Source organism: Zasmidium cellare, assembly GCF_010093935.1.
Source record: "Zasmidium cellare ATCC 36951 unplaced genomic scaffold M409scaffold_1, whole genome shotgun sequence".
NCBI classification, from domain to species: domain Eukaryota; kingdom Fungi; phylum Ascomycota; class Dothideomycetes; order Mycosphaerellales; family Mycosphaerellaceae; genus Zasmidium; species Zasmidium cellare.
The window spans coordinates 575,702-594,289 of NW_022986945.1; the positions used below are offsets into that span (position 1 = coordinate 575,702).

The 18,588-nt window shown below is 53.9% G+C and overlaps 9 protein-coding genes across 9 annotated transcripts; 5 read left to right on the forward strand and 4 right to left on the reverse strand.

Moving 5' to 3' along the window:
* Positions 1-372: 372 nt before the first annotated feature.
* On the forward strand, positions 373-1,641 carry M409DRAFT_35301 (uncharacterized protein; the record flags this gene model as incomplete). The annotated part of the gene is made up of 3 exons (XM_033810370.1): positions 373-729; positions 872-920; positions 977-1,641. 3 exons carry the CDS (start codon positions 373-375, stop codon positions 1,639-1,641), a joined length of 1,071 nt encoding a protein of 356 aa, XP_033674489.1.
* Positions 1,642-2,364: 723 nt separating this feature from the next.
* M409DRAFT_48556 (uncharacterized protein) lies at positions 2,365-3,198 on the reverse strand (the record flags this gene model as incomplete). The annotated part of the gene is made up of 2 exons (XM_033810972.1): positions 2,365-2,814; positions 2,878-3,198. 2 exons carry the CDS (start codon positions 3,196-3,198, stop codon positions 2,365-2,367), a joined length of 771 nt encoding a protein of 256 aa, XP_033674490.1.
* Positions 3,199-4,212: 1,014 nt separating this feature from the next.
* Positions 4,213-4,658, reverse strand: M409DRAFT_48557 (uncharacterized protein; the record flags this gene model as incomplete). Its single annotated transcript, XM_033810973.1, has 2 exons — positions 4,213-4,495; positions 4,549-4,658. The coding sequence occupies 2 exons, from the start codon at positions 4,656-4,658 to the stop codon at positions 4,213-4,215; spliced, it is 393 nt and encodes a 130-aa protein (XP_033674491.1).
* Positions 4,659-5,295: 637 nt separating this feature from the next.
* On the reverse strand, positions 5,296-6,155 carry M409DRAFT_48558 (uncharacterized protein; the record flags this gene model as incomplete). The annotated part of the gene is made up of 3 exons (XM_033810974.1): positions 5,296-5,298; positions 5,361-5,439; positions 5,617-6,155. The coding sequence occupies 3 exons, from the start codon at positions 6,153-6,155 to the stop codon at positions 5,296-5,298; spliced, it is 621 nt and encodes a 206-aa protein (XP_033674492.1).
* A 662-nt stretch (positions 6,156-6,817) lies between these two features.
* Positions 6,818-8,104, reverse strand: M409DRAFT_35125 (uncharacterized protein; the record flags this gene model as incomplete). The annotated part of the gene is made up of 1 exon (XM_033810350.1): positions 6,818-8,104. The coding sequence occupies one exon, from the start codon at positions 8,102-8,104 to the stop codon at positions 6,818-6,820; it is 1,287 nt and encodes a 428-aa protein (XP_033674493.1).
* A 297-nt stretch (positions 8,105-8,401) lies between these two features.
* On the forward strand, positions 8,402-11,599 carry M409DRAFT_15883 (uncharacterized protein; the record flags this gene model as incomplete). The annotated part of the gene is made up of 1 exon (XM_033803384.1): positions 8,402-11,599. The coding sequence occupies one exon, from the start codon at positions 8,402-8,404 to the stop codon at positions 11,597-11,599; it is 3,198 nt and encodes a 1,065-aa protein (XP_033674494.1).
* Positions 11,600-12,290: 691 nt separating this feature from the next.
* Positions 12,291-13,352, forward strand: M409DRAFT_15884 (uncharacterized protein; the record flags this gene model as incomplete). Its single annotated transcript, XM_033803385.1, has 1 exon — positions 12,291-13,352. One exon carries the CDS (start codon positions 12,291-12,293, stop codon positions 13,350-13,352), a length of 1,062 nt encoding a protein of 353 aa, XP_033674495.1.
* Positions 13,353-13,806: 454 nt separating this feature from the next.
* Positions 13,807-14,688, forward strand: M409DRAFT_15885 (uncharacterized protein; the record flags this gene model as incomplete). The annotated part of the gene is made up of 1 exon (XM_033803386.1): positions 13,807-14,688. The coding sequence occupies one exon, from the start codon at positions 13,807-13,809 to the stop codon at positions 14,686-14,688; it is 882 nt and encodes a 293-aa protein (XP_033674496.1).
* Positions 14,689-14,975: 287 nt separating this feature from the next.
* On the forward strand, positions 14,976-18,524 carry M409DRAFT_61946 (uncharacterized protein; the record flags this gene model as incomplete). The annotated part of the gene is made up of 2 exons (XM_033814952.1): positions 14,976-15,029; positions 15,168-18,524. 2 exons carry the CDS (start codon positions 14,976-14,978, stop codon positions 18,522-18,524), a joined length of 3,411 nt encoding a protein of 1,136 aa, XP_033674497.1.
* Positions 18,525-18,588: the final 64 nt, after the last annotated feature.

Consider the following 18,588-nt stretch of genomic DNA (forward strand, 5'->3'; position numbering starts at 1 on the left):
TTCAACAATGCCAAAATATCCATGTCGTTGGCGGCGAGGAGTGGGTAGAGTCGACGATGGCGGAGAAGAGGAATATGGGCGGAGTCTCCCTGCGCGGTCAAAGTTCGGGCAAGATCGGTCCAAGAACAAAGCACATGAACCTCGGCCATAGCAAGCAAGATGCCGCGCCGACAACGCCAAAATAATATCCAACGTACATACCGGCGGGTACTCTTCCCACGCCTGCCGTCTTTCCCTCGTGCTCAATTCCAGTAAGAGACACTCCGTAGTCAGCTTCTACTCTTCTCACTTCCTCCTTCCTTCTCCTCTCCTTCCATCCCAACCCACCCAAACCAGCTCCAAGCTGGGCCCACCAGCAGCACCACCACCACCATGTCCAACGCCAACGACACCCTCCGCGAAGCCGCCAAAGGAAACCTCGAGCCCCTCAAGCAACAAATCCCCTCCGCCGAGCAGGTCCAGCAAGAAGCGTCCAAACAGCTCCAGAAGGCCAAGGACAGCATACCCACGTCGACGGAGGAGCTCAACAAGAATGTCGAAGAGGTGGCCAAGAAGAGCTTCCAGAGTCTGAGGGACTTTGCGGCGGGTGGCGTGGGTGGGGTGTGTGCGGTGGTCGTGGGACATCCGTTTGATTTGGTGAAGGTCAGGCTGCAGACGGCGGAGAAGGGTGTGTATAGCGGGGCTATGGATGTGGTGAGGAAGACGATTGCGAGGGAGGGGCCTGTTAAGGTGGGTTTACACGCGTGGATGAGGTGGTTCATGAGGCTGCATTGTTGTTTCTCGGCTATATCGAGCTGGCTGGGAGGCATTGGTGCAGCTTGGGGAGCCTGCTCAAGATGCAAGTTCTAGCACAGGACTGACCCGCTCATAGGGACTCTACGCCGGTGTATCAGCACCACTGGTAGGAGTAACCCCCATGTGTAAGTTCTCCAGCACGCATCCCAAACCAAGACACCACTAACCCGACACTCCCCAGTCGCCGTCAACTTCTGGGCCTACGGCGTAGGAAAACAACTCGTCGACTCCTTCTCCGTCGTCAAAGACGGTCAATACTCCGTCGGCCAAGTCTCCTTCGCCGGCTTCTTCTCCGCCATCCCCATGACCCTCATCACCGCCCCCTTCGAACGCGTCAAAATCATCCTCCAAATCCAAGGCCAGAAACAGCTCGCCCCAGGCGAGAAGCCCAAATACGCCGGTGGCGTGGACGTCGTGCGTCAACTCTACAAAGAAGGCGGCATCCGCTCCGTGTACAAAGGCTCCTTCATGACCCTCGCGCGAGACGGACCCGGTTCCGCGGCGTACTTCGCGACGTACGAGATTGTGAAGAGGCGGTTGACGCCCAAGGACCCGGAGACGGGCAAGCCGGGGCAGTTGAGTCTGACGGCGATTATGACGGCCGGTGGCGCGGCGGGCGTGGCGATGTGGACGGCGGTGTTCCCGGTCGATACCGTCAAGTCGCGGTTACAGTCTGCCGAGGGCAATCAGAGCATCATGGGATGTATTCGGGAGTTGTACGGGAAAGGAGGGTTCAAAGCTTTCTTCCCTGGTGTGGGACCTGCCATGGCGCGAGCAGTGCCGGCGAACGCGGCGACGTTCTTGGGCGTGGAGCTGGCGCATGCCGCTATGAATAAGGTGTTTTAGAGGGAATGCGATCTCCTTGGATTTGAGAATTGTAGATGGGAAGCATGCTGCCTCTCGAAAGCACAGAAGGCTGGCGGCGGTGGCAGTTTATCATCGTTGGAAATCGTCAATTATAGAGGGAAAGCGAGGGAATCTTGGGCAAAGCTTCGATATATATCCATTCAGAACACTTCGAATATCGATCATCTACGACGATTCGTATCCTCAAACGTCGTCTCAAAAGCCGATAAGGGCGCGAGCATAGGCATCCCATCCCCCATATCAACGGCTTTCGAGCCTCGTACGGACTTTTGTCTATCCAAAGGTTTCAGCACGTATGCCTCGTACTCCTCCGCGGTCCGGATGTACTCGCCATCCTCACGACCACTTTCGCGTCCCACAAGCGAAATCATGCCCTGCGTCGACTCACTCCTCTCTGTTTCCATCATCCGTACGTTCTTCCCCTTCTCCACATCCTCCTCCACCGTGTTTTTCCTCCCCTCCCCCTTCCTCCCAGCGTAATAGCTCACACTACTAAAACTCCTCTTGACCCGGTCCCTCAGATAATGTCTGAAGAACGCCCGCAGGCTGGGCGCACAAGCGCAGATTATCGCGAGGTGCAGTTCGACGATCGACCAGAGGTAGAGGTCGAAGCCCGTCCAGGAGGTGTCGTAGGTGTGGTTGATTTTCCAGAGGTAGTACGTGCGGGCTATGCCGGCGCCGGTGACACTGCAATCGCAGGAGTTAGTTCAGGGGTGAGTGGGGGATTGGCAGGGCAGGAGGAACGTACAGAAACCCCAGCCCGAAAATGACATTCAGGACGATTTTCTGCTTCCGCGGGACGTCCAGGGAGTAATGCCGAAGCATGAGACACGGCAACGCCACGGCATAGCAGTCACTCAAGACGCTCAAGATCCCACTCGTCAGCGTCAGGGCGTTCCCGTCAATGCACGTGAAGGGTTTGTCGTAGCTGAAATCGTAGGACTCCCAGTATGCGGATAGGGGGTGGCAGATTAGGCAGTACGTGAGGAAGATGGCGAGGCCGTAGGCGGCCGTGACGGAGAGGGCGAGGTAGATTGCGTACAGCCAGCGGCGGTCGAGGCTGTCTTTTGCCATGCGGCGATAGAAGAGGAGGACGGAGAGTTTCGTTGGGACGGTGCTGAGGATGAAGAGGACTTGGGCGATCCAGCCAGTCTGTGATGTGGGTGTTAGCGACTTTGGAATAAGGGGTTTGGTTAGTGGATGCCTTGGACGTACCAACGCCGTGCCCACATACAACGTGGTATGCACGTCCCACGTATGTCTATCGAGATCAAATCTCTCCGCTCCTATCCAAGCCAACGCGGTGAAGCCGACAGAGAACAGCCAGCCGATGAAGATCATCAGATCATCGAGACCGAACGATCCGGCCTGTTTCTTCGCCCGCAGGTAGAATCTCCCAGCGACGAGCAGTGTCGAGGCGATTTGCCAGGTCAGGGCGAATGCAGGCATCCATCCTCTTCGGATGGGGTCGATATAATTTGGTTTTGGCCAGGACTGGAGGACGGATTCGGGGATTGCGTTGAAGTTGCCGGGCATGGTCGCAGTGCCGCTGAGAGGAAAGAAAGATGGCTCTTAAGAATACGAAAAGGACATCGCCAGGTCGAGGCTGATCTTCACATGGAAGACAAGTACAAGCAATATGTACAGAAGACGAAACGAAAGAAGAAGAGCAGTCGAAAGTGATGTGACGTGAATCACCACCTCCCCAAACGAGAGTTGATCACAGCGAGAGAGAGAGAGAGAGAGAGAGAGAAGGGAAGGTATGACAATCGTCGAGGGGAGCAGAAAGTACTCTGGCCCATTCGGCACGTACCTGCAGACATCGCTGCATGTGTGACCGCTTCGTCGGGTTGGACGGGCACGACAGGGTTCCCTGGAGCATCTGAGGGAGCGAGATGAGTTTCTCGTCTTTCTGCGACAGCGGGGAGAGGATCCTCCGTTCTGCTGAGGTGAGGTGGCTTGCGGCTGTTCGATTCGAGTGTTGTTGGATGCTAGGCGAGGAGGATGGGAAGCTCGTTAAAGGGGAAGTGGAGTCATCGGTCACGTGCAATCGCGTGGCGCTAGTGGGACGAAAGTCTAATTAGGTAAGCTCGCTTGCATGTGTGGTCTACATCTCTCCCGAGTCCCCTCGCTCCAGACAACATGTACTTTCTGATCTCACATTGACTTGCAGTTCACACAGCCGCAGAGCGAGCTATCATTGGAAGACACCTTGAGACTAGTACTATCGTAACAAGGCTCAACACTCCAAGAACCCATGTACGACCTGCTAAGTACATTCTAGCTATGGACTTCTACCCTCAGTGTTCTTCTTAAAGTGGAATATCTATCCCCGTTATTCCTGCGCCCTCTAAGCAGCTTAGAGTGCGATTAGCAGCGCTGTCTCTTACGAAAAGATACAGAGACGGCAGTCCGATACGTTCTACTTCAACTAGACTAAGGAGGGTACGTAGCAATCTAGCGTTGGCTGAAAACCCAAGCAAAGACAAACAATCTCGTCGAGAGAGTGAGAGGAGCCGATATACAAGACACCCCACCCAAGGCCCTCACTTATCTTTCATTGCCCACCTGATACTGAACAAACCCCGTATTCGCCAGGTTCGCCTGGGAGTCGCTCGTATCGTAGCAGCCGACCTGCAACTGGGCATCGTCGAGATACTCAGAAGGCTCAAGCCACTGCTGGCCATTTACACATTGTGCTCCCACGGCCTCGTCGTTTCCCAGCGAGAGATACAGCAAGGTACCGTCGCCGTCGGCACGGAAGGCGACGCTCTTGGCACGAATGCCAATGTCGGCGCAGTCGCCGTAAACGCCCTCGCCGGGGTCAGGTGCGCTGTCGGGAGAGGTTAGTTGTGTGCGAACATTGAGCTCAAGGTATGGTGGTACCTGTGGTCCGTGAAGTCGTTGGTGCAGTTGTTGTCGCTGTAGAACCAGAGGGTGTAGGCCGAAGCGTACGACACCAAGGCTGGGAGGACGAGGATGATGTTTGACTTCATGGTGGTTTTGTTTGGTGAGGATGTTGTGAGATGTCAGATCTTGTTACCTTCTTCTAAAGGTATGTATGTTCTTTTGTATGTCTTCGGAGACCTGCTGCCAGACAATCAGGCGTCCAAAGCCCGTCGAACATCACCGCTAGCAGCACACTCGAATATCTCATCGCCGATACGTTGTCTAATCACGACGACATTGATGGGACTGCTCAGATGCACAATGCAGACTGGCATATCCACCGCATTGCCCGATTGAGAGGCTCTTTCTTGTTTCGACGAAGGAAAAGCGTGTTCAGCTGGAAAATCAGGCCTTCCAAAACCACTTCAAACACGACCGCCAAGAGATATCACATCATCGATATATCCTCTGATCTCGACAACATGGTCGATCATGAGGCTGTATAGTGAAGAACGACATCTGACTTGTCTATGAGACTGCCTGATCGAGAGGCTCCTTCCTCTTTGCATTAAGATGCCAAGAACCTAGGACTATCACGCAATTCTGTACTATACTCATTGTAAAAGCCGGGGATGGAGAGTGGCAGAAGCACTCCGATGCGTAGAGACGGTCAAAGAGTTAGTCCGAAATATTGGCCAATAGTTCTTGTGGGAGGCTACCCGTGGAAGAATTTCTGGTTTACTGTCACTGTTATTAATCAGAATCAGGAGCAGTTGTGAAACATCAGGCTGTGCAGCGCAGACACATACCCTCGTGCATGACCGCATCGGTGAGAAGACCGCACCAAAAGCACAGCACGGGCATTTGATAGATGTCAACCACGCCCTCCTGCACGAAGAAGCAGACGCGGAAACGAACATCCTTGCAAGATCGGAGGGTTCTGGATCCAGGACCATGGCACAGATGGAACTCCTGCAGAATAATGCTACTTCCTCTTCCGATATACAGAAGCCGTTGTACTGGGTCGTCTTTTCGTCTTCAAAAATCAATCTGAAGCTCTCTTACATGTCGAAAGTAGCCGTCTGGCCCATGCTGCATGCGCAGACAACTCCCGACGGGCCTCGCCCGAAAAGTTGATCTTGCAAGTCCGGCTCGTGACAAGATCGTTCTGAACCTTCGAATTGGTCACTGCTGTAGGTGTGCCAGCACTTCAAGAACACCTGCTGCAAGACGCAACCAAGGAGGTAGTTGGAGTAAGACTTGTATGGAGCTTGTGTGACACTCGGTTCCACTAGCTCGAATGCTTGTTCAGGGGCTTGCAGGAAAGTCAATTGATCCTCTCGAACGTGTGTCGCTGTCAGTGGCTGTTTCATCACCTTTGCTCGTTTCTGTGTTGCATGGCATGTATGTGTTCGTGCTGATGCTGTGAAGAGGCTGATTGTTTGTGAGATGGACAAAGTCCTCCCCATCCTGGTATTCGGCAACAGGGGCAGTGGAATGGGTGGCTGTGTAAGAGATGCTTGCATGCAACTCGTCCGCGATCTCTGCGACGATATCACTGCTCGTGACAGGACCCATCCTCTTGGCATCTTCGTGGATGTCATGCGGAGCTACTGCACTGATCGTTCGCTTTCATGAAGGTCGACAAGAAAGTACGATCAGCGGACGGAAAATCTCGAGGAGGGACGATTTGAACGAGCCACTGGACTCAATCTATAGCTCTTGTCAATCAATCAAAAACAGACTCGTTGATTGTCGCCATGGGGATCGGACTCCGCTTGGCCACAAGTCTGGGCAAGACCGCAAGACCGGGGTTGGGGCATTATCGAGCCGAACCTGCAGAGGTGCATACGTCAAAAGATGTGAATGTATCCGCTTGAGTTGCTCATCAGCGGATCGAGAAGTGGAAGAACGATCGTGTTACCTAGCGCTCAATGAATCGCATCCAAAGCGGTGGTTCTGGAAGCGAAGCTGTCAAACTTCAGATGATCTTCTATCAATGGAGATGGATCGGAAACGAGAAGGCTTTCGCCACTTTTCGAAAAGATGACTGCTCGTTTGATGGCGTGTACGAGGTCGATCGGATCGAAGTGCATTGGTCTGTTCGTTGATGCTGCGACTTTAAAGTTCAATTTGGGGACTCAGCTGGTTGCGGGAATGTTGTCAAATCGAAGCGCTTTTCATTCCCGCGTGTCTCTCTAGTCTGTGGACTCCGGCTCATGGAGTTACCACTGCGAACGTCGTCATCTAAACATTGCCCTAATTGCTACGCCTTGTCGCTCTCATTGACGCTGAGCTTGCTCATGGCCTCTTCTGTCGTCTTGCCCACACTCGCCTCCTGGGCACCTGGTCCCTCGACGTGACCATCAGGCTTGGCTTCGATAGCCCCGTTAGCAGGCTTGTTGCCCGGGAATCTCGAACCCAGGTTCTTCTCCTTCTTTTGCTTCTTCGGCGGTGCAGGTGGTGGTGGGTAGGCTTTCTGCTCGAGCTCCTGCCACTCCTTGCTTTCTGCGAAGGTCTTCTGAATGGGCAGAAGGATTTCGAGCAGGGCGTCGGTAGCAGCTGGTTTGATTGCCTGCGGTTGTAGGACATCCGCTAGGTAGTCTTCGTGGATCTGCTTGATGTTGGAGTACTCGAGAGGCTCCGCATCGCGTCGCGGAACGACAAACTTGGGCGTGCCGTTGTTCTTGAGTGCGGACGCGGGGAGCAAGACGTATTCGACGAAGCTCAGCACACCGTTTCCTTCGACTTGCTTAGGCGGGCAGAAGGCCTTCTTGAACTTCTTCTTGACAACCTCTGGTGGGTCGATCAAGTCGATCTTCGAATCAGGATCTGAACTGCTCATTTTGCCACCTTCTTGTAGACCGGGAATGAGGGGATTCATGAGATGGGCGCGCTTTGCAAAACCAATTCGAGGAAGAGCTTCGACAGCGAGTGTGAAGATCTTGCGCTGGTCAACTCCACCGAATTGTGCATCAACACGCAGGTATTCCTCGTCGAGCGCTTGCATGAGCGGGTAGATCTGGGACGAAAGAGGAGGGCTTTCGACCTGCTTGACGACTTCTGAGCCCGCTTTGGTGGCATCGTGGCCAGAGACGGATGTGCTGAGTCGTAGGAGATCCATGAAGTACTTGGCGCCGCTTGAGCCAGTGGTCTGGTATTCAGAACCGAGCACGAACTCCAATCTCGAAATGTCAACGCCAACAGCCTTCAGCGCCTCGGTGATACATGTGCGGTAGTACTTGGCTCTGTGTTCGACGAGTTCGATCGGTGCCTTGAGATTGTCGAGGAAGCCGTGGACGTCTGCCAGCAGGATCTTGACGTTGCAGCCGGCCGCCAAGAACTCTGCGATTTTGAGCATGGGCACAAAGTAACCGCAGTGAGGCTTTCCGGTGGTGGCAGTTCCCCAGTAGATCCGTAGCGGGCGTTCATTCTTGTTGAGGACTTCCTCGATGATCTCCTTGTTCAGGACTTCCTGCAGATTGTTGCTGATGAGGCTGTACTTGTCGGCGGCGGACAGGCTGGCTCCGGGGGCGCCATTGCTCTCTGCCATGGTGATGACCGGTTCGATTGGTGTCTCCTGATCACAGAATAGGCGCGTGATGCTGTCCCAAAGAGAACAATTTCGTAGTTTTCGCGGGCGAAATGAGTTGGTGAAGTGGTGGTTGCTTGAGTCATGCAGTGATTCGTCTGGAAAATAGAGTTTGGCGGAGGGCGGGCGATCCCTGCCACAGCTGACGACAGGCCCACGCGACTCTGACATGAATTGGGAGACTGCAGCACGAATCGCACATCAGCAACAGACATCGTCATCATGTTACAATGAGAATATGACTTACACCGTCCGACAATGGATGAGACCACCGCTGAGCCCGCCGCACCCGCGTCCTCCCAGCCCGAGGGAAACACCCCTGTGCCAGTCCGGGACGATGAAGCTATTGACGAACCGTCCTCGAAGACCGACAGCGATGCGCCCACCAACATCCTTCCGCCAGCACCCGCGAATGGCTCGTCGGCATGGCAGTCGTTGACGGACAAGGCGTTGTACTTCCTCTCACATGCCAGTAATGAGACCCTGGGAGCATGCCTGGCTGGACTAGGCGCAACAACATATCTCGTGCTCGGAAGGGTAGGGCTGGTCATAATCGGTATCGCCGGTGGTGTAGTCCTGCATGCGACATGGGAGGGTATCAGAGGAGACGACCGCGACGAGGCGACGAAGAAGGCGGATCAAGAGAGGCAGCGTGAAACTGCAGTGGATGTGGCTAGGAGGGTGCTGGAGTGGAGGCGGAACGAGCAGGCTGAGGAGCAGGTTGAGGATACCAGAGTCTATGCCAACCAGGCACTGGACTATTCCAAGTTTGGTCCAGAAACATCCGCTGCTCTCGACACTTTCACCAACGCCGTCATAAAGGACTACGTCCATTACTGGTACGATGCGACCATTCCCGGCGAGCTGAGTTTCCCAGCTGCATGTAGACGGACCTTCACAGCGTTCGTGCTATCTCTGTCTGGCCACCTCGAGCGAAAACGTCCTGCGGATGCCTTCTTGGACTTTGTCGGCAATGCCAGTTCCATGATAATCGTCTTCTTGACCGAGCTATCCGTCGCGCTCAATGCCTCGCCCAACAAGCCCGCTGAGGAAGCTGTCTCGGCTTACCTGGAGTTGAAGCCAGACAGCAGTCTCTCAGCTATGTTGAATCAAGACTCGCAAAGGTCGAAGATGGCCGATGCCGCTGAGGACATCCTTCAGTCATATCTGGATCCTAAATCATACAATTGCCCTCCTGTACATATCTTTCTGAAGGAAGTGCTGGCACAACTCGTACTTGGATATACCGTCGATATGTGTTCGAACCCGGACTGGATCAATGATTGGATAGTATACGGCCTGGAAGAGTCGGAGACAACCAAGGAAGTCATGGATATTGTAGATGCCGGTGTGGAGGGCAGGCCGCAGCCGGAGAAGCAAAGCAGTGTGAGACAGGATCTCGAGAAAGAAAACACGGTTCAAAGTAAGAAGGAAGCTGCTGTCGGCGATGGATCCAATGGAATCGTGGGAACTGCTTCCTCGCACAGGCGAACTGTGAGCAGAGCAGAACAGAACATGGAAGAAGACATGCAGCGTGAAGTGGAAAAGATCAACGAGATGATCTTTGAGGCAGAGCGGCAAAAGGCGGCCGAGGAAGAACAAAAGCGACGCTCGACGCCAACAATCGCTGAGGACAGTTCCGACGGCACTACGCAAGGGGCCCCGACTCCTTCATCAAGCCAAAGCGGTAGAGACAAGGTAGAGGAAGAATCGCTGACTTCCATGGAAGAGTCAACATCTGAGGACAATCCAACTACGCCGAACACACAGTTTACTAGCTTTGATCAACTCGTGCCGAGTTCACAGCCCACGGCGCTTGCTGAGAGTCCAGGAAGGCCCCTGCCTCGTCCTCAGTCAGGATCGCTTACACTCCACAACGCAACCATTTCGATCCACGAAGACGGCCAGCCCAACGACCGAGCGTCCATAAAGACGAAGCCTGTTTTCGACTACCTCATTCAAATCGAACCGTCATCGTCTGTCTTCCCTGGTTGGATGATTGTTAGGAAATATGTTGATTTTGAAACGCTGCATGAAGTGCTGAAGCGCATTGCCGTTATTACCGGGGTGCCATTCAACTCAGCCCATGCTGAGCTTCCCAAATGGAAGACCAACACAAAAGCATCACTAAGAACCGAGCTGGAACGATACTTGACAGATGCAGTCCGGTTCCAACCCTTGGCAGAGAGCGAGGGGATGAAGCGATTCCTTGAGAAAGATCAAGGCTTGAGCAAGTCTCCAGGTGGATCCCAGAAGGGCTTTGGCTGGCCTACTCCGGATGCCCTTGGCAAGATCAGTGGTGATATGTTCAACGTATTGACAAAGGCTCCGAAACAGGTCGCCGGTGGCGGAAAGGCTGTATTTGGGGGCGTTGCTGGATTCGTTGGTGCTGGCAAGAAGCCGAACACTTCGCAAACCAATCTAACGAGAACGACCACCAACACGAGCCTCGATGCGAATGATCGGTCGAAACCGCGACCCAGCACCAGCAATGGCCAGGCTTCGATGACCGACAGCTACTCTTCGTCCTTGAGCGCAGGCCGTGCAAGTCAAGAGAGCCTGAGAGCGGATACACAAGACCAGCGTCGAGGCAGTGCTTTCTCGACGACGAGTGCAGACGCGAAGCCTAGACCGAGCGTATCCCCTAGTCGGCCGATCAGCTTGACCACCCAGAATGGGCACCTTGCATCTGATGAAGCTTCGCCGTCGAGATCCACAGCATCGCTGCCCCGGAAAGACTTGTCGCTCGATGAGACAATCAATCTACCACCGCCTCCATCAGAGATGCCAGAGGATTACGATTCGCCAATCTCGGGCAGAAATAGCATCGAGACTTTCCGCTCGAGCACCTTAGATCAACGACTATCGCAGTCCATCACACGAGACGAACACCCACCGACGCCGCCACGACCACAACCAACACAGCCAAAAGCAGAGAGCAAGCCTAAAGCGCCTTTGACCGAAAGGGAAGCTGCAGTTGCGGTGGAGATTATGTTTGCAGTGATCACTCAGCTGTACACATTGTCTGGCGCCTGGCAGATCCGCCGTACACTGCTCACTGCAGCCAAGACCTTTCTGCTGCGTCCAGGTAATCCGCAGCTCGGATCTATCAAAGATCTTTTGCAGACCTCGCTTTTCGAATCGAACCTCAGCGACGGTGGCCTTGCTCACCACATCCTCAAGCTTCGAGAGAACACGCTACCAACTGCTGAAGAGACCGAAGCATGGAAGCGCGACTTCCCCGAAAAGACCGCAAAGCAGAAAGAAGAGCTTCGAATCAAAGCCCGTAAACTCCTCGTCACCAAAGGCATGCCTCAAGCTTTGACGAGTGTCATGGGCGCTGCGGCTAGTGGAGAAGCACTCGGGAAAGTATTCGACTGCCTGCAAATTCCGGAAGTGAGTCGAGGCTTGATCTTTGGGTTGATGCTCCAGGCTCTCAGAGTTGTGACGCAATGAGCTGGAAGTCCGTCTTTGTGGTTCTTGCCGAGACATATCCGGCTTGGGGACAAAGGCATGAGTGCAGTTCCGGCTTAAGACGCTCTTGCCGCTGCGTCGCAGGCACTCCGTCGCCCTGCCGATCGAATGTATTTATTGACATCCGTTCCGATGGCGCAAATCTGCAAATCTGCTGCTGGAGAGTATACCCTTGCACTCGACGAGACCAGCGTGAGGAGGTTGTCCGCAAAAGAATTGATTGCTCAATCTCACGCGCAACAACAGTCATCTCTACGATCCGGCGCGATTATGGCAAAGACAAAGGATCAGAGTCAGCACAGTCTCAGTGGCGGCCAGACTGCATCGCTGAACAAAGAAGTCTCAGGTTCGCGACAAAGAGATCCACGTGAGTATCAGTCGCACAGCACGCTGGCTTTGTATAGCGAGATTAGGAATCCGAAATGTGCAATGATAGCTACTGATTGTCAGTGAGGCAGTATTCTCTCGCGCATTTTACTCCTTCTTTCCTCACTGTCGCTGTTACACGCTCTCTTGCACGATAGCCGGTTGAGGGACTGTGTCCGTCGACGACAATCCTTTTCACATTCTACATCATCGTTTTCGAGCAGAAAGAGCATCGACACGAAGCAGGTCTTCGTCATCTCATCAACCCTACAAATTCATCGCCAGCAAAAAAGAAGATCAACAGACCATGCCTCGCCAACTCACAATCACCCCAACACCCTTCAAATCCTCCTACCTCTCCATTCCACCAACACCCTTCTCCCCACGCCTCCCCATAACACCACCCGTTTCGCCACCCAAAACCTTCCCAAAGAACACTCCAACCGCACACCTAAAAGCCACCGCAGACCTCCTCCCACCCCCAACGGAGCCCCTCCCCTGGCTCTGGCAATGCCACCGCTGCAAACGCGTCTACCAACTCGGCGTCACGCGGCGCTGCCTCGACGATGGGCACCTCTTCTGCGCGGGCAGCACGGTGGTGAAACGCAGCAAGAAGAACAGCTACAAGAAAGTCGTTCGACACCAAGCTTGCGCGAGCGAGTTTGACTATCAGGGGTGGAAGGCTTGGGGCGTTTGGAGAGGGGAGGTGAAGGAGCAGGTGAGGGCGGCGGAAGCGCTTATTAGGGTTGAGGAGGGGGTCTGGTTTAAAGGGTTGTTTGGGAAGAATGGCAAGGGGAAAGGAGGGAAGGATTGTTGGAATGAGTGTCATTATCCGAGTGAGTGTACTTGGAGTAAGAGGTTTGGTGGGGGGATTCCGACTGCGGGGGCGAATCCTACGGTGCCTTCGACGACGACGACCGGGAAGAAAGAGGAACAGCGCAAGACGGCAAAGCAGGAGGAGGAGAACACTACGAAAACCGCAATCTCCTTCGACGACATCCTCCTCTCAATCGCCGACCCTACCTCCTCAGACTACCTGGCGCCCCTCACAACCACCTCCACCACCACACCAACAACCACAACAACGGACCCCCTCGAACCCGACGCCTCCGCCCCCTCCATGGACGACCTGCTCCAATCCGTCAAACGGCGCAAACGGCGCTCGTCCGGCCAGATCCCTCTCGTTCCCTCTCCTCTAGGCGCGAATCCCTTCGAGGAGGAGGGAAAGGATGAATTGCATGTGCTCAGGAAGAGCGCGAGTTCGGGCGCTCTGTTGGAGGGGTTGGAGAGGGATGTTGAGGACGAGGGGAAGAGGGGTGCGGGTGGGGAGTGGAGGGAGAAAGCGGATGCGTTGGTGAGGAGTTTTTAAGGAGGCGAGGGTGAAGTTGGGGAGCGGGACGATGTAGGGAGGAAAGATCTGTTGGAGCGTTGTTGCTGCATGCGTTGTTGTTTAGATTGTATGGATGCCGATGCGGGATTGTTGGCTTGAATCATGGTGTTGTCATTATTTCTCTATTCGTAACAAGGTTCTAGTGTCAGCGATGTCGAGATCGAGTGATTGGATTGATGACCTTGTGATGCCTCGCTATTGGCACAATAGCTTCACTGTACACTCGGCTTGGTACAGGTGAAGTCACTATACCAGTTGGCCGGTAATGATTCCCACAGGCAATATAGCTCTTGGCAAGGTCTTCACGCAAGACCTCTCGCAGCATAAATTATCGACATGAAATAGCACATCCATCCACTCAAGTCAAATACCCATCTCCAGCCCACCAACAACAGCCACACCATCCCACACCATCGTAAATCATACACTCAAGATGTGCCGCAACCTCATCCTCCGCTACACCTGCGCCCACAAGCACCCGCTCATACTCTCCCACTGCCGACACACCAAGAGCAAACTAACGCGAGACGGCCAACTCTCGTCTCTCTGCACAGCATGGAGGGACACGTCCCAAGCGCTTGTGCTACGCCTATCGACACCCTGTCCGAGCTGTCTCGCGCTGATCAAGCTGGAGACCAGAGTCCCGGCATGGCTGAGGGTTCCTATAGGACGTGAGTTCGGGAGGATCCAGGTCTGGGCGAAGCAGGTTCAAGGAGCGAAGCGGGTGGAGGCGTTGATGAGAGTGATGAAGTTGGGAGATGGGGATGCGGGACCGCGGAAGAGGACTGTGAGGTCGGGGGATGGTGTTTCGTATGATCGTTTTGGGGTGAATTTGGTGCATGGGATGGATGATGAGGAGGTGAGGAGGATGGAGCGAGAGGAGGCGTCTGCGGCTATCGTGGTGAGGAAGGAGATCGTGGAACCTTTGTGCGGGAAGATGGTCCATGGAGGGAGTCCGTTACGGTTCGAGGTGAAGATTGAGGATCTGGACGATGGCGGAGAGGAAGAGGAGAAGGAGCGAGAGAGGGAGGAAGAGGAGGAGGAGAAAGAAGCCGAAGAGAAGGAAGAAGATCAAGAGGAAGAAGACCAAGAGAAGGAAGAAGATCAAGAGAAGAAAGAAGACGAAACTATGAGCTGGCCGGATGCCAAAGTGAAGTTGTCAAGTTCCGACAGGGAGCCTGTGACACCCAACAGTCTGAAGGCGAAAGAAGAAGAGACGGAGACGGCGAAGAGGCAAGATATCGAGACGAGTGACTCTCTGTACTTTGCTGGTACGGGGGATGTGCCGTGGATATTTTGCCTGGGGTTCTTTTGATTTGGGGGCGGTATACCGAGTAGAAGGCCAACGAAAAGTCGATTCAAAGAGTATTTCTAGATGGAATGGGTGTTTGTGAGATGGAAGTGAGGTTGATGTAGCAAGCTACTGCATGCACTCCGCAAGGATCACTGGGGCCAAGCCTTCCCGCCCCCGTCATCTCCAACTTCCACCCGCCGCTATTGCTCTGCCAAGATCGCATCGTCTTGTTTCGTCCATCCTCCTTCCATCAACAACACCCTCGCAACCATCGATGAGGCGTCCGCGCGGTGGTGATATCCGCAAGAATGGCGGCCAATGCGTCTCAGAACGGGGACGCGTCCAGGAGGTGGGGAAGAAAGGTGCGTGCGTGAGCATGTCGGCAGCGATCTGGGATCAAGGCGTGGTTGTTTGGAGGTAGATCCAACATCCAAGTTTTCTTTGCCACGGATTCATGCCTTTGCATTCTGATTATGGCTGCGTCGCTAATGGTGGAACAGATGCGAAGAGCGACTTTTATCCTGCCCAAGACTGGTGAACGATCACGGCGACAATTCACCCTTCGCGACGCATCGCAACGACTGACTGCCCGTGCGACTTCTTATTCTGGGGAGCGAGAACCTCTTCTTTCATCAGATGGTAGTTATGACGAACGTCAACGCCACAAGTCTTCGATCACGCTGTTCTGGGAAGGATGCCAAGATCGAGTGCTACAAGCGTGGGCGTTTACGACATCTCCCACCGGACTGGCCATTTTGAAATGTTCCATTGCGTATCTACTTGGAAGCATGGCGACTCTTGTGCCTGCTATTTCGAAGTTGTTTGGAGACCGACAGGACAGCAAACATATGGTCGCCACCATTACCGTGTATTTCCACCCTTCCAGAACGTTGGGCAGCATGCACGAAGCGACTATCATTGCCGTCATCGCCTTCCTATACGCTGCCTTCATATCGCTTGGCAGTATGGGTCTTTCGATTTTATTCGCTCACTGGCACCTACTCGCTCTCGGCCATGCTATCGTTCTGGTCGTCTTCGTCGCAGGAGGCTTTGGGTTCATGGCGTTTGTCAAGCAGTACTTGGGAAACCCACTGGTCAACGTTGGAACCTCGCTAGCTTCTTTGGCATCTATCAACATTCTGATCCGAGAAGGCTCAGTCCAGTCTGGTGCATTCAGCATGTACAAGGTGACACAGAATTTGGGCATGACCATCTTAGGAATCTTCATCGCAGCTGTGGTCAACATAGCTATACTGCCAACTCTGGCTCGCAAGAAGCTTTCGCAAGAACTGGAGAGGAATACTGATCTACTCGGCGAAGTGCTGATCAGCATCACTCGAGCTTTCTTGCACGGCCGCGAGAATGATCTGGAAGACGAGTACTTCAAGACGCTATCTAAAGAGCACCAGGCATCTCTGAATGCTCTGAAGAAGAACTTGAATGAGGCAAAGAAAGAGCACTACGTCCTTGGACATGAAAAGATATATACTGTTGAGGCAAGAATTGTCGATCGCCTGAATGGGCTTGCACAAGATCTTGGTGGTCTAAGAAGTGCTGCCCTTGCACAGTTCGCCTTCATCAACCAGGCCAAGCATGCCGACGATGATGCAGACTCTGGTCCGGAACCTCATCAGTGGCTCGCCTCGCCGCCAGTGCAAACGCCTGCGCAGGAGTCACAGAACTACTTCAGCAATCTGGACGTCATCAAAGAATCGCCAGAAGAACGATTACCAGCCAATGGCAATGGTGTATCAAAGAAAGACCATGCTAGGACCAACAATGCATCGCTGCCGCTCTCTCGGAACTATAGTACAGAATTCGAAGATACACCGGGCACAAGCAGTCCCATTTCGACACACTCTTTTGCGGATCACCCCATACTCCACCCGCGAGAGGGGAGCATTGGATTCAACATGGCCAAGAGTCCAGGCGATATGTTTGTCGCTTTTATCAGCCAGCTTGGCCCACCCACCAAATCCCTGGTTTTTACCCTGAAGAAGACCCTGGATGAGCTTCCCTTTAGACAGGTTTCGACTGACTGGAATCCTTGGGCGGCGCGCGAGCTTGAAGTCGCTGTCGACGATCAATTCCATGCGAGCCTGAGCGAGGCGATTGAACTGTACCGAGAGTCCAGAAAAGAGTCATTAAGTTCATTGCACCAGAACCGAGCGATCAATGCAGCCATTAATGCGCAGCACGGCACCAAGAGCACTTTCTCCACAAGAGCTCCCAACACGCCAATCACTGGATCACCCACTGAGGTGAGGCACCGAGGGCATGAACAAAATCGATCAAAAACACTGTTCAATCGACGTCCTGAGGAGGTGCTGGCCGATATCGAAGAGGTCTCGGCATGCTGTGGACACTTCAGTTTCTCGCTCTTGGACTTTGCCGAGGACGTTTTGAACTACCTGGATATCTTGGATGACCTCAAGGCTGAAATGGAGTCACAACGTCGATCATGGAACTGGCTGCTCTTCTGGCGGCGATCGGCTGGTCCACGAGGGTCGTCACCGATCAGAGCGAATACTGTGCCTGAGAGCAACGAAGATCCAGTCGCTGGCTACAACATTCCAAGTCAGATCAAAGAGGCAGATGCTTTCGGAGACCAACGCAGATTCGCCAACGGCTTACCTTGGTACTACAGCATCTACAAGGCCTTCCGCTGGGTTCGTCGCGACAACGTACGCTTCGCAGTCAAAGTCGGGCTGGGTGCAGCTCTCTACGCACTCCCTGCCTTTATACCAACCACGAGACCATTCTTCCTTCACTGGAGAGGAGAGTGGGGACTGGTCTCGTACATGGTTGTTTGCTGTATGACCGTAGGCGCAGTCAATACCACAGGCATCAACCGTATTCTGGGAACCGTCATGGGCGCTTTGAGCGCTGTTGTCGTATGGCTCATCTCCAATCACCATGGAGTAGCCAACCCTTATCTCGTTGGTGGGCTGGGTTGGGCGATGTCCCTGGTGGGCTTCTACATCATCGTGGCGAAAGATAACGGACCTATGGGCCGTTTCATCTTCCTGTCGTACAACTTGACGGCATTGTACTCATACAGTCTCTCCATCCACGACGATGACAACGACGACGACGAAGGCGGCATCGACCCAGCAATCTGGGATATTGCCCTTCACCGTATCGTCTCCGTCACGGTCGGAACAATCTGGGCCATGATCGTGTGCCGAGTCATCGCCCCTATCTCAGCACGCAAGAAGCTCCGCGAAGGTCTCTGCGTCCTCTGGCTTCGAATGGGCCTCATCTGGAAACGCGATCCTCTAGCCATGTTCCTCCTGGGCGAACCCACAACCGCCTACATGGACATCCGCGAAGAAAGCGAACTTCAGGGTTTCCTAGGTAATCTAAGGAGTCTTCGAAAAGCTGCGAATTCGGAGTTTGAGTTTCGTGGTCCGTTCCCTGATAAACCCATCGGTGCTATGCTGGATCGAGCAGGGAGAATGCTGGATGCTTTCCATGCGATGAATGTGGCCATATCGAAGAACCTAGCCTACACGGACGGAGAAGCAGCTCTACTGCGATACACCCGCCCCGAACGCCTCGCACTCTCCGCCCGCATCAGCCATCTCTTCACCGTCCTAGCGAGCAGCATCAAACTCGAATACCCCCTCAACGACGTCCTCCCCAACATCGACGACCGAAGAGATAGACTTCTAGCCAAGATCTCGGAGTTTAGGAGGACAGGTGAAGGAAGAGAGCTGACGACAGAGCAGGACTATGAATTGTTGTATGCGTACGTGCTGGTGACGGGTCAATTGGCGAAGGATATCCAAGCTGTGGGCGCGGAGATTGAGACGCTGTTTGGGACGCTGAATGAGGAGAACCTAAAACTTGGATAGCGACATGTAGCGATGGCGTTCGGGGTTTAAAATGATAGCAGAAGCGGCCACAATATGTACAACC